Raw genomic sequence first — 14,197 nt, 5'->3', positions numbered from 1 at the left:
AAATGTTTAATTGATGAGTGGGCACGAGCTGTTTCTTACATTTCTTTTCACTATCTGGGCTGTGCTATGCCTGTCATAGATCATCACAAAATATTCATTAAATGAGAGTATTGGTACATTGATAAATGTGTATCAGAATTATGCATTTATTAAATAATGTAAAAAAGCAAGAGAGGACAAAGTGTTACTCTTTGTGTTTCAGGCCCAAATTATCGTGGCTTTTTTCTCTAGACAAATCATAAGACATAACTGATAAGCCATAAGCTATTGAGAATACTGAGAACTGGGTTCTAGTGCCTGCTCTGGCATCATTGAGTTTGATGGTCTTGGGCAAGCCATTTTCCTTTCTGGGGTTTCTTCATCTGGAATTGGCCGGGTCAATCTCTACAGTCTAATTTATTTGTTCATTAATTCAACAAATATTAAGCAATTATATAATGCCTGGCACTGTTCTAGATAAAAAGACCGAAAGTATGCCCTTTTATACGTTGTAGTTCATATTTAACATAGCTTTATCCTCATCTTAGTGGCGAGGGGTAAATACTGACATCTTAGAAACTGGAAAATAAGGTTGCCATGAGGCTTCACACTGGCACATAGTAAATCTGGGTAAAGTCAAGCCTAAAACTCAAGTCTCCCAAACATAATTAGGTGAACTAACCAAGAGATTGTAACTTTGCAAAATCTGCCCAAAGTTAATACTTGACTACTTGAAAAGGGAAATTAAAGCTTATTATAGAACGCTTGTATTTTCTTCCCTCTTTCTAGCTGCTGGCAGCTATTGCGTTAGAAAATAAAGTAATTTTCACTATCATAAAGTTCTTTTATCACCCCCCTCATGCAAATACATAACAACTTGGGATTAAAAAACAAACAAACAATGGAAACAAACTGGCTACTTGGCAAAAAGTGAATTCAGTAAAGTCTGGCTGTTTGTATCAGCACCTGATCAGCTGCTAGCTTGGCCTAATTTCAAGAGGGATTTTGGCTGCTTTTACAGATGTCACATTTTGCATTGCAAAATATAATTTAGGAAAATAAACCAGACATTTGTGTTTTGAAAATCAGTAGGGAAATCCACCCTAATTCCCATTAGCTTTATTACTGGAAAGAGGTTAACTTTCAATGATATGGCAACATTTCTTGTCAAAGAGAATGGGAAATTAGATATTTATTTGCCAGACAGCTCTTTTTCTTTTTGACCCCTCTGTTGGCTTTTCTAGGCTTAGCTCTTGATGTGTATTATATCTTCAGAGGACTTTCATTCATTTTATTAAACATAGCAGCATTTTGTAAGTCTGCTTTTTAGATGTGCTTTCTTCTAATATAAATTCTCCAGTACAATATTAAAAGAGCAGTATCACCCGGCATTATATATTTAAACCCCAGGTTTTTTTTTTTTTTAATAGAAATCTTACTCTCTGATTCGCAAATCCTGTGGGCAAGTTAATATCACTTCAATACATGAGTAAGAATCCTTGCCTTATCCTCGATATTTTGTAAAGACTCTCATCAGATTGTAATCTCCATGAAATTATCAAATATGCTTTCTTTATTATTATATCTCTAGCACATAGCATAGGATTTGGCACAGAGTTGGTGCCCAATAAATATTGAATGTTATTAAATGATTTTTTAATTCACTTGGTATCTTAAAATAATTGAAAACTGAATACCATGATACTTTAAGATATTGGGAAGCACAATTCTTACAATACCTCGTTTTACAGGTTTGAGGGCTTGAAGCACGCAATACAGTGCCCCGATTATATCAAGGCTAATGGAAAAAATACAGGTTGCAGGTTTCCCCATTTGGAGTCATCAGACTATAAAGATTTCTATATCTGTGTTAATGGATCATCAGAATCCCATCCTATCCAACCCAGCTATTTTATTTTTCAGCTTCAAAATATAGGTGAGTTAAACAACTTCAAAATGATTCTAGTTTAAGCCATTTACAATCAAATGGAAGAGAAGAGATGGAGACAAAGATATAGAAAAAGTTACAGAAATGCAAAGCCTGAGAAGTGAGGGCCAAGAGAGCATATGAAGAAGCTCTTATTAAATATAAAAGTACAGGAATAAGGAATTGAATCAAGAAATTTTTTTTTAAATTTTTATTTAGAACTTACAATTTATTCCCTAGCTTCAAAGAGTTGGTCTGCTGTAAAGTATTTTTGTCTAGTGTTAATGATGGAGTAATTATAGAAACCCTTATTCCCACATCTCAATGCACAAATGGTTGGATATTCTGAGTTGGAGTTCTTAGTTCCAGTGTTACAATAATGTCAGGTTTTAGAGTCAGCCATACCTGGATCTGAATCTTAGATTTACCAGTTTATAGTTGTATGACTTTGGGCAAGTTACTTTTAATGTCTGTTTCAATTTCCTTATCAGTAAAATGAGGATGATAGAGGACACTTCATAGGTTTATTGTGAGACATGAGTGAGTTTTTTTGTTTTTTTTTTTTAAAGATTTTATTTATTTCAGAGGAAAGCGAGCAAGAGAGAGCATGTGCAGAGTGGTGGGGGGAGGGAAGAAGGAGCAACAGACTCCCTTGTTGAGCAGGGAACCCAAAGAGGGGCTCCATCTCAGGACCCTGGGATCATGACCTGAGCTGAAGACAGACGCTTAACAGACTAAGCCATGTAGATACCACCGTGAGTGAGTTTATGATGTGACATCCCTGGTTCAGTGCCTGACACATCATAAGGTCTAAATGAGAGTTAGCTATTGATAAAAATAGTAGTGGTAATTGTTGTGGCAGTCGTTCCTAGTGCTACCAAATGGAAAAATGACTGTAATGATTTGGATCTTCTAAGTTTTCTTTTGGGTTTAAATATTTGTCAATATGTGACTTTCCAAAATTTAGTTTCCAAAATAACCAAGTTTCTCAATAAACTAATCTTGGTTGCCAAGCAACTTTGATTTTAATTCACATCGTAGAGATTAGTCTTGACCCATCCGTTTTATCTTAGAGATTTCTCTTTCTAGGTGTCCCTAGCTTTTGATAAGAGCTACTGCTAAACTTAATGACCTCCATGTTAAAATGTCTTCCTTTCGCTTTTCAGTTAAACCTTTGCCACCAGAGTACCTTAGTCTTACTGTGGAGAATTCAGAGAAAGTTAACCTGAGATGGAGCATGCCTAAAGGACCCATTCCAGCCAAATGTTTTATTTATGAAATTGAATTCACCGAAGATGACACTACCTGGGTGGTACGAACATTGCATTTGTTTGGAAAAAATGTAAACATAGTTTTTAATTTTTTTTAAATATAGACTTAATAAAATAAGCAAATAAGAGAACCAAAATCGGTTGCTATCCACATGAGGAATAGAATATGACATGTATCTTAGTATAGTTTCCAGAAAACAATATAATGTAGGGGACAAAAGAAAGATGCTTGCTTGTAGTCTGAAAGCATAATCAGTCATAGAAAATTTAAAGCTACATTAGGACTTTAGAGATAATGTAGTCAGTTGTTTCTAATATTGTGCCAATAAATTAAAGTTGCCAAGTGCAAGTATGAGATGGGTTATGATGAGGCCTTTGGTGAAAAGAAAGGAAAACAACATAATAAAACCACTTCTTGAGGAACAAGCATCATGTCAGAATTAGACTCTGACAGGGCTACCTGAATTGCTTGTAATGCAGGAGAGGGGCTGACAGAGGAAGGAGGCAATGATCCCAAGACTCATTACCCCCCAGCAACAACAGTGTGATGATGCCTTTAGCCCTACATTGTTATATGTTAATTTTATTCATTGGTTTCCAACTTCGAAAGTGGTGGAGACACATAGGTGAGCCATTAGTTCTAATCAATTAATTTCACCTACGGTTGAGAAGAAAACTGGGAGTTGAATTGATTTACATGTCCCAAGGAAGTGCATTGACTTACAAATTATTCAGCTATTCCCAGTCCACTATGTTATGCTGGTTCCCAAGAAAAGATACAACAAAATAGAAGCTGTTATTTTGGATGAGAGATACTATTCAGTTCTTTGAAATGCAAAACTGAAGCAATTTCTTCAGTGATTTTTTTTTTTCCCTTTGAGAACATCTAGACTTGTGTATTCTCATATCTGAAGAAGCTTCATGCTAAGCCCTGAGCACTGTTATGTAGCTTTTATGGCAGTTAGCCAAAATAAGGAGAGAGAGAGAGAAAAAAAAAAAAGACTTTATGTGTATAAACTCTGTAGTTTCCATAGAAATAACATTCACATGATGGCTCCTTTTTTTTTTTTTTTTTAAGATTTTATTTATTTGACAGAGAGATATCAGAGCTAGGCAGAGAGGCAGACAGAGAGAGGGGGAAGCAGGCTCCTGCTGAGCAGAGAGCCCGATAAGGGGCTCCATCCCAGGACCCTGAGATCATGACCTGAGCCGAAGGCAGAGGCTTAAACCACTGAGCCACCCAGGTGCCCCCATGATGGCTCCTTTTGCTAACTCAGTATCTGTTAGCATATTCCAGTTTATGTAATCTGAGAAATTTGACACTACTCCAAATACTGGTTATCATAAACAATAAAGCTAGGTAGGCATTTTGCTCTGTCCCACATGCCTTTACTACAGGTGATCCATTATTAGTATAGAAAAATTTTATAATACAGGTAAGGAAGGGAAGAAAAAAATGAAAAAAACCTCACCATGCAGAGAGATAATCACTGTTAAGATTTGGTATATAGCTTTCTTGTCATTTGATATCTATATTTCATGTAATAAAATCTACTACAAAAATGACAAGTCAAATGAGATCTATCTAGCTGCAATTAGATCAAATAATAGCATCTTATTTTTTACTTGGCTTTCAGACTACCACAGTTGAAAATGAGATACAAATCACAAGAACATCAAATGAAAGTAAAAAATTATGCTTTTTGGTAAGAAGTAAAATAAATATGTATTGCTCAGATGATGGACTCTGGAGTGAGTGGAGTGATGAACAATGTTGGAAAGGTATGAGATGAGAGCAGTATCTAAATAGCTGTTTGGTAACAAATTTATTTTCTTTCAGTGTATTTTGTAATAATGGAAATAAAAATGCTCTTGCATATAGTCTGTAAATAGAAGATAAATTAGCAAGCACCTCAAACATAGATTTATGGAAAAGAAAATTAAGCTCCAGTTTTATGAAAGTGCATTACTGATTTTAAAGTTTAATTTTATATCCCCTGTAATAAATTAATTCTATTTTAACCAACTTAAGAACACAAGGTATGACTCTCTCTCTCTTTCTTTCTTCCTAATTTTCTATATAATTTGTCCTTTATTATCTTCTTTCTCCTTCTGAAACAACCATTCATTTTAGGATAAAACTACTTTCTTTTTCATCAACAAAAATTGCATCTCATTCCTCATAACCTCTCTTACCAAACATACATATCGTACTATCCTTGCATACAGAGATATTTTCCTTATTATTTCTAGCAGCTTTAATTACATGTATTAATTAGAATTCTTAATCCTTAGAAATCTTAATTTATAGTGAAACTAAAGCAATTGTGAACTGTATATTTTGCCAACATTCTTTAGATTGGAAAATTTATGAATACATTTCATAATTTCTGGAAACATATGCTTCTTCACAATATAGTCTTGCAGTATAACACAAGACATGCTTACCAACAGACCCAAATATCTTAGTTTCTTTGTAATAGTGTTTAAAAAACAAAATTCAGCTGTGTAAATTTGAAGATCTGATTGGCTTTATGTAAGATTTATAAATTGAGCAACATCCCATTTAGCAAATAAGAAGGAGCTCTGAGGAGCTGTGTGAAATGGAAGGTTTTATAGGCAGAAGGGGGAAAATTATGGATTATTTTAGGAAAGGTCACCTTCCTTTACAGGATGAAAGGGGTCAGAGGTCCACCAGGCAGATTATCTCACTAGTACTGATCAGTTAATTCCAGACACTTGATAAAGGTCATGTCCCTGGCACAATGCTGAAACTGTAATAAAGTTAGATATTAAGTCTTAGTTTTCTGGTGTGGAGCTTAGCACAAGGGACTCCATTTTGAGCCTATTATCTTTTTCCTTTAGCAATAGGAAGAAAAAATAGATAAACCTATGTTCAGTAATTAATGTTTTAGTATTTTATCTTATTTAAAAATGTCTTTTTTCGGGGCGCCTAGTGGCTCAGTGGGTTAAAGCCTCTGCCTTCGGCTCAGGTCATGAACTCGGGGTCCTGGGATCAAGCCCTGCGTCAGGCTTCTCTGCTCCGCGGGGATCCTGCTTCCCTTCCTCTCTCTCTGCCTGCCTCTCTGCCTACTTGTGATCTCTGTCTGTCAAATGAATAAATAAAATCTGAAATAAATAAATAAATAAATAAAATAAAAATGTCTTTTTTCTTTAAAAAAAAAAGATTTTATTTATTTGCGAGAGAGAGAGAGAGAGCGCGCGCAAGCGCGAGCGCACGAATTGGGGAAGGGGCAGAGGGAGAGGTAGATTCCCCTCTGAGTGGGGAGCCATATGTGGGGCTGATGCAGGGCCGGATGAGGGGCTCGATCCCAGGACTCTGGATCAGGACCTGTGCTGAAAGCAGACACTTAAGGACTGAGCCACCCAGGTGCCCTCAAAATGATCTTTGTTTATTACTATATTATGGATATTTAGAGCTATCCTTCATTTAACTTACCAAAACTTTTTTTTTTTTAAGACTATTTATTTGACAGACAGAGATCACAGGTAGGCAGAGAGAGAGGAAGGGAAGCAGGCTCCCTGCTGAGCAGAGAGCCCAACTAGGCGCTCCATCCCAGGACCCTGGGATCAGGACCTGAGCCTAAGGCAGAGGCTTTAACCCACTGAGCCACTCAGGCACCCCTAACTTACCAAAACTTTTAAGGTTTTATGTTACCAAAAAGAATTGGGGAAACAAAAAAATTCACCTAAAAAACTCTTATTTCATAAACATCTATCTAATTGTTCTCAATTATGTTAATGTTACTCACAAAAACTTGGTAAGACATGAAACAAAGTCAACTGTCATCTCCAACTATTTTTTCATGCTGACAAATTTTGTAAGAGATAACATGAACTCTTTTGACCTTTAATAAGCCTTGGTAGAATAAAAGAATTATGTTTAATCCTGGTAACTTGAAAGATGTGCCTGTTTTAATTAAACCAACAAACTTAAAGTAGTTTTAATACCCAGTATTTTCCCAGATCATGTAAACCTGAAATTCATTTGCGTTAGTTTCTTATTATATTCCTGAGAATTCAGTTTATATAAATGTTTAATTTTCTTTAAGTCGGTTAAATAGAATTTTTTTACAAATTAATTTTGACAGTACTATCCATAGGCAGAAAAATATCTTACAATACATATATATAAACACACACAAACAGGGGAGCCTGGGTGTCTCAGTCGGTAAAGCTTCTGACTTCTGCTCAGGTCATGACCTCAGGGTCCTGAGATCAAGCCCCAGCAGGGCTCCAAGCTCAGCAGGGAGCCTGCTTGTCCCTTTCCCTCTGCCCTTCCCCCTGCATGTGTGCGTGTGTGTGTGTGTGTGTGTGTGTGCATGCACGCGCGCTCTCTCTCTCTCTCTTTCAAATAAAATGTTAAAAAATAAATAACTAGAAATATACAGACAGAAAACTTATAGCTTCCCTTTAAAAAATCACTGCCATTGAATCAGGTACAATAATACAAATTAGTATTTGTGATAGGCATTCATCTAAGTTTCAAATGACCTTTTTATTTTTTAGTTCTTCTGGTAAGAATTACCTCCCTGAAGTTTGTACTTTAAAGAGATGACCTAGATAAAAGCATTTACCAAAGACACAGGGAAAGAATGCATGTTCCTCCAACAAGGACTTTAGTTTCCCAAGGCCAGAATTTTTACAATACTTAACAAGCCTTTAGAAATAAACAGGGGAGGTTTGGGGAGTGATAAAAGGGAAGAAGTGAACTTTAAACTACCTCTACAGCTGCATTTCTCGTTCTGTAAAGATTTGTAAGATAAGGACAATTACTCTTATTTTCTCCAAGAACTGGATTGCAGCCTAAATGATGTAAGAGGTGGATCCACCCATTAAAGTACCTTATCTTCAATTTGCTTTTTTATACCACTGATCTTTGGAATGTTTTAGTAAATCCTTTTACCAAGACTTCAGAAGGTTTCTCTTTGTGGGTGCGTAATTTCATTTCGGTTTAGGGAAGGAAGCCTAAGAAAAATTTCTTTCAGGCTCTGTGTATCAGATTTCAGTTTCTGACCCAACTTCTGACCATAGAACTGCTAAAAAATCCTTTAGACTATCTTGTGAGTTTTCAGCTGGGACAAACAGTTTTTCTGGCAGCACTTAACAACCCGCACTTGGGTGTAAGAGGGGCCCCAAAGAGAATGCAAAGGATATTACCTTCCCAAGATCCAGAGTCACTCCCAAAGATAGCCAAAGGAAGGAATCAACCACCTGCATGTCCCAGGCAGCAGGAATCCAAGCCTGATTTGTAGGACACAAATGAGACAAGCAAGAAGGCATATAGCTATCTCTGGGAGAGACAGGATCAATAACCAGCGGGTCTGGATTTGGAAAGGAAGTGACAATATTAAATTTTATTTTCTTCTCTTGATTGAGCACTATGCAGAGATTTGTGAGAGCTGACTCTGGTAAGAATTCTCACCCTTTGCTGGCTTCTACCAGTTTCCCCAAGATGCCCTTTGCAGACTCCAGAATTTGGCAAGGTTTTTAATTAATTTTAGTGTTTCCCTTGGCTATTTAAGGGAATAACGTAGCAGTTTACAAGAAAATCCCTCAGGGTCTCATCAACCCTGGGAGGGGCCCATACGGGAACCTTCCTTCAGGGAAGGATAAATATGAGGACATTTGAGTTGATGTTGAAGAATTTGCATAGGGCCTTTGTAAAGTCTGTGTAAAACTTTTAAGCAAAACTTCTAAGCAAACCTTTTAAGCAAAGGCCTTCTTTCTGAGTGTACAATTTAAACTTGGACCAATTCACCCTTGTTCTAGAGTTGGAGGGAAGCATCTCCTGTTGCTTCTATCTGCCCCTGAACATTGGCTGTCAGCTGATCACTTGTAGGAGGGCCTAAGAGCAATTCTGCTCATATCTTGGGGGGGTGGGGTGGGTAAGGGAGGACAGTTTTCTCAGGGAGCCATATGATTTGTCACTTAACTGTAATATACTGGTGGGAAGAACACCCGTCAGCATCTAATAAGGTCCTTGTGAGTGGGGGTGTTGAATGGCCACTAATCTTTCCAACTCCTCTCTAAATTGGTATGATCTTCTTTTTTTTTTTTTTTTTAAAGATTTTATTTATTTATTTGACAGACAGAGATCACAAGTAGGCAGAGAGGCAGGCAGAGAGGAGGGGGGTAGAAGCAGGCTCCATGCTGAGCAGAGAGCCCGATGTGGGGCTCGATCCCAGAACCCTGAGATCATGACCTGAGCCAAAGGCAGAGGCTTAACCCACTGAGCCACCCAGGCGCCCCTGGTATGATCTTCTGAAAGCAAAGGTAAAGGGGCTTTATAATTTCAAAGAATGGCTGCTGTCCATGGGACGTGAATTCTTCACAGTGGGGGTCCAGGATATACCTGAGAAGGACTTCCTATGGGAAGACCTGAAGCTGGTAGAGCCTGATTAAAGAGCCCTGGAAAGTAGGAATTATAAGGGATAGCAAAATGAGTCCCACCACCCTTATTGGGGGCTTCTGCTAAAATCACTTCCTAGCTTTCAGTATTTACACAAGTAACCCATATACCCTGGACCTGGAGATCAGGCAAGGGGATTCTCTGTAAATGTTAGAGGAAAGGGGAAGCTGAACTGCGTAGATGGAGCCAGATGTTGAAAAGGAGAATTTACACTGGATGTAGACTTTAATTTTTTTCCTAATTTTTGTTCTTTAATTTTGTTAAGGGAGTCCCTAAGGCTTGCCATATTATATTCCTTTGTGTTCTATTTATATTTTTTATTATTTTTATTTTTAAAAGATTTTATTTATTTATTTGACAGAGTGAGAGAGAACACAAGCAGGGGGAGCGGGAGAGGGAGAAGCAAGCAGGGAGCCCGACGCAGGGCTGGATCCCAGGACCCTGGGATCACAACCCGACGTGAAGGCAGATACTCAACAACTGAGCCACCCAGGCGCCCCTGTGTCCCCTTTTCAATTTAGTTTTTCCACAGCTGTCAATAGGATGAGTGCTCTCTAAAAGCTTCAATCTAGAAATCTAATTCAAAAGATCCATTTTCTGGCCATTGATAAGTAAGATCTATTAATCTCAGTAGTGACTCAAATCAATAAGCCTCTCTATGGACACAAAAGGTATCCCAAAGGAGAGTGCACAAGATACAGCCCTCACAGGATTCAGCCTAAGAAAACAAAGACCTTTATTATCACAATGAGACAACAAAAATTGAGATGACAAAGGCCCCTTATGAACTGAGACCCCTTAAGACAAAATTGCCCTGACAGCTGGCAGAGTCAGACCAAGAAACCTAAGTCTAGACCCTATTGTAGCCCAAGTTCTGGTTTTTGCATTGGACCCAGGCCTAACTCCAGTCAGCTCAGATCCACAGCCTGTTCAGCTCTCTGCCAAATGCACACTGGTACATGCACCCTTTGGTTGGCAGAATATTCTCACTGGTCATAAAGCCAAGCTCTCAAGCTGTAGAAAGTGACAAAAAGAAACGAGGAAAAGGATTAATAGAAAACAAAAGTACTAATACCAAATCTTTACCAGACGTACTGTACCCAGGGAACTGGTTCCATAAATATTTTCTCCTATTAATCTAAATTTAGAGAAGAAAAGGACTCTCACCACTCTTGCTTTCATGAGACTCTGTAGGCAGAGATCCAGGAGACTCACATAGTAAGAATTCTTGCCAGCCAGTTAGAATTTATCCTGCCGAATAAACTAACTGTCGTGGAGGAAAAATGTTCCTTCTAGTCTTCTAGGTTCTTTGGCTTCTCTAATAATTAAACTGATATAAGATAGATTAACAATAAAAAAAAAAAGTTAATTTCTTAAGTACAGGGGCCCCATGGAAATGTGAGACCCAAGGGCAATTAGGGCAGTTGAGGCTTATATGCCATCATGAGTTAAGGAATGGGATTGGGACCTGGGATTTCAAAGTGGGAGAAGGGTAATTCACAGGACAATAGGAAGAGGGGGATATCCCCACAGGGGATATGTTCCAAGACCCCCAATGGAAGCCTAACACCATGGAGAGTACTGAACCCTCTATAAACTGTTTTTTCCTATATAATCTGTGGTAAAGTTTAATTTAGGAGTAGGCACAGGAAGAGATTTAACAGCAATAGCTAATAAAATAGAACAGTTATAACAATATACTATGATAAAAGCTATGTGAATGTGGTCTTTCTTTCTTTCTTTCTTTTTTTTTTTTTTAAAGATCTTATTTATTTATTCGATGGACAGAGATCACAAGTAGGCAGAGAAGCAGGCAGAGAGAGGGGGGGGGAAGCAGGCTCCCTGCTGAGCAGACAGCCCCATGTGGGGCTCTATCCCAGGACCCTGGGACCATGACCTGAGCCGAAGGCAGAGGCTTTAACCCACGGAGCCACCCAGGCGCCCCTGAATGTGGTCTTTCAAAATACCTTATACTCAATCTTCCCTTTTTGTGATGATGTGAGATGATAAAACGTCTAAGTGATGAGATGAAGTGAGGCAATACTGTAGGCATTATGACATAGAATTAGGCTACTGTTGATCTGATTGTACATCATAAGGAGGATCATCTGCTTCTGGACTGCAGGTGACCACTCGTAACTGAAACCATAGAAAGCAAAACCATGGATAAGGATGTTGGTGGTGGGGAGATGCTACTGTAATTACATGTTTGCCCTGCCATACGGATAGGTCATTCAAATGAAAGTTGTTTCTGGTAATAGCTTGCTCTCAGACCAGGCTGCCTAATCTAAATTCTTTTATGTGGTTAAGGGAGAGGTAAACATTTTTCTTGAGTCCGCTGAGTCTTTTTTTTTTTTTTTTTAAGATTTTATTTATGGAGAGAGAGAGAGAGAGAGAGGGAACACAAGCAGGGGGAGGGAGTGAGAGAGGGAGAAGCAGGCTTCCCTCTGAGCAGGGACCCTGATGCAGGTCTCAGTCCTAGGATGTTGGGATCATGACCTGAGCCAAAGGCAGAAGCTTAAGAATTGAGCCACCCAGGCACCCCGCGTCTGCTGAGTCTGGATTGCCTTCGGCTTAAAATAATCCCCTCGCCAAGGTGGCGTATTTTCTGGTCATGTATTCTGCTCCCTGTTACCAGATTTTGCTCACTATAGCATTAGGTGATAGAATACAAAACTTTGACTTAGTAAGAGTTAAGAGATACACAAGACCTGTTTTTCTAATCACTTAGCTAATATTTTATCATTTTGGTATGAAATTTCACAAGGTAAAATTTTAAATGAAATCATATCGGAAAACAAGAATTGAGCTTTGGGAAGTTGTTTTTCTAAGTGCAATGAAGAGATGTGACGTTTAGTCAAGTAATTGTTCTATATACAAATTGCACAAATGGAAGGAATGCTATACTCAAACATAACTGTGGTACCTACGCACTAGCAAATATGGCAGAGGCTTCCAAGTTTAACTCAGTTCTTCACCAGTTACTGGCTTACTTACAAACTAATTTAGCTTCAAAAATAATTGTAAACATCTAACCTTTCCTTTTTTTTTTTTTTTTTAATTTTTAATCCTAGGTGACATATGGAAGGAAACCGTAGTATTTTTCTTGATACCATTTGCTTTTATCTCACTGTTTGTTTTGGTAATAACTTGTCTGCTTTTGTATAATCAAAGGGCTTTACTGAAAACGGTAAGTTGTATAACATAATGTTTAGTCTGAGATAGTGGCAAACAAATAAATGTTCTGTGTTTAGAATTGATAGACCTATGTTTTATAATTTTTCCTATAAACTGCGTGTACAATTGATGTTGTATGGATTATGATGATGTCTTCAGAAAATACAATAATTTAAAAAATTAATCCTATAAAGCTAAATTTGGAGGTGGATTTACTTTTGTTGAAATATAGGAATAATGTTTTGGAATATGAAACAATATTCACCTCTAGATTAGGGAACAATATAAGCAAAAAGTTACAGGAGAAAAGCAGGATTGGGAGAAAGGAAAGAGTGACTTAAACTGAATATAGCCTGAAATATATTACTAGTATGTCACAGGCAAAAATCACAAAAATTGAAAAAGATAGTGTCTGCCCTCCAGGAGTTTATACTCTAGTGGGGAGATAGAATCCATAAAAAGTAATAATCTGTACTGTGAGCTGTTTTTAGATGGTTCCTATTTAAGCTGTACAAATGTTATACAATTTCAGAAAATGAAGGTCAGTAAAGATTGGTGGGCTTTAAGGAGAAATTGTGATTTGGAGAAAAATATCTTAATGCCAAGTCTTTTAAAGATAAAGGGAAATTTGAATGTGCATGAAATGTTTCACTGTATTTCTCTGCTGAACGCTTTTTAAAAATCTATTTCTCTCAGTTACTAATCTGAGTTGAAATAGTTTGTGTTATTATTGATTATTTGTTAATAATGGAGCTCTTTTTTTTTTTTATTTCAGATCTTTCATACAAAAAAAGAAGTCTTTTCTCATCAGGAGACATTTTTTTGACTCATTAACTTTCAGTCTTATGACCAAATGTTAAATATGAGTCTTATTAAACTGAAGCTTTTCACCAAATATTGAATAAATCTTGTTTTAAAAGCATTGTTGTATTTAAGTAGGCTTTAGAATACTCAAACCCTCAACTAGTAGTACATTTTCTGGATTCTATTAATAAGTTTTCTCCTCATTAATACATAGTCAGAGTACTACACATAGAGAAGTCAAGGGTTGGGTCAGATTCTATTCACTGATGTGTTAATAAAACAGTGTGATTTTATAACTTGCACTAAGCCAGAAATATTGTTGAATTCTGGAAAATGAGATTCTCATTTTAAAAAAAAATAATACTTGGGATGAATGTATTCACCATAAGTAAAGTTGTTTGGCTTTAAAATTAACCTGTGGAGAGGATTAATAAGAAATAAGAAGTTTTCAGTGCATTGATAGTCTAAATATGTGCTTTGTATTTTGTGAAAAAGGTGGAAGAAATGAATGCATAGGAAGGCTGAAAATAATGAAATGAGTAGAGAGATCATATTTGAAAAATCCAGATGTCACAAATATGTAGTAAAATCTTGGGAGTTTCCTGT

At 37.2% G+C, this 14,197-nt stretch overlaps 1 protein-coding gene across 4 annotated transcripts in view; it reads left to right on the top strand.

Annotated features, from left to right (window-relative positions):
* The window catches only part of IL13RA2 (interleukin 13 receptor subunit alpha 2), a 77,497-nt gene extending 63,795 nt beyond the window's left edge, over positions 1-13,702 (top strand). For 2 of the 4 annotated variants that reach the window (XM_080795898.1, XM_080795899.1), the window contains 5 exons: positions 1,731-1,915; positions 3,073-3,218; positions 4,815-4,959; positions 12,685-12,800; positions 13,563-13,702. In XM_080795898.1, coding sequence (XP_080652024.1) covers positions 1,731-1,915; positions 3,073-3,218; positions 4,815-4,959; positions 12,685-12,800; positions 13,563-13,613 — 643 coding nt within the window. In that variant the 3' untranslated portion in view covers positions 13,614-13,702. Of the gene's footprint in view, positions 1-1,730; positions 1,916-3,072; positions 3,249-4,814; positions 4,960-12,684; positions 12,801-13,562 lie in introns of all 4 variants that reach the window. The other 2 variants (XM_080795896.1, XM_080795897.1) reach the window with 1 other exon arrangement.
* Positions 13,703-14,197: the final 495 nt, after the last annotated feature.

This window comes from Martes martes (assembly GCF_963455335.1).
Source record: "Martes martes genome assembly, chromosome: X".
Taxonomy (NCBI): Eukaryota; Metazoa; Chordata; class Mammalia; order Carnivora; family Mustelidae; genus Martes; species Martes martes.
Note: the sequence above shows the minus strand (reverse complement) of the source record. Positions and strands in the feature narration are given on the sequence as shown.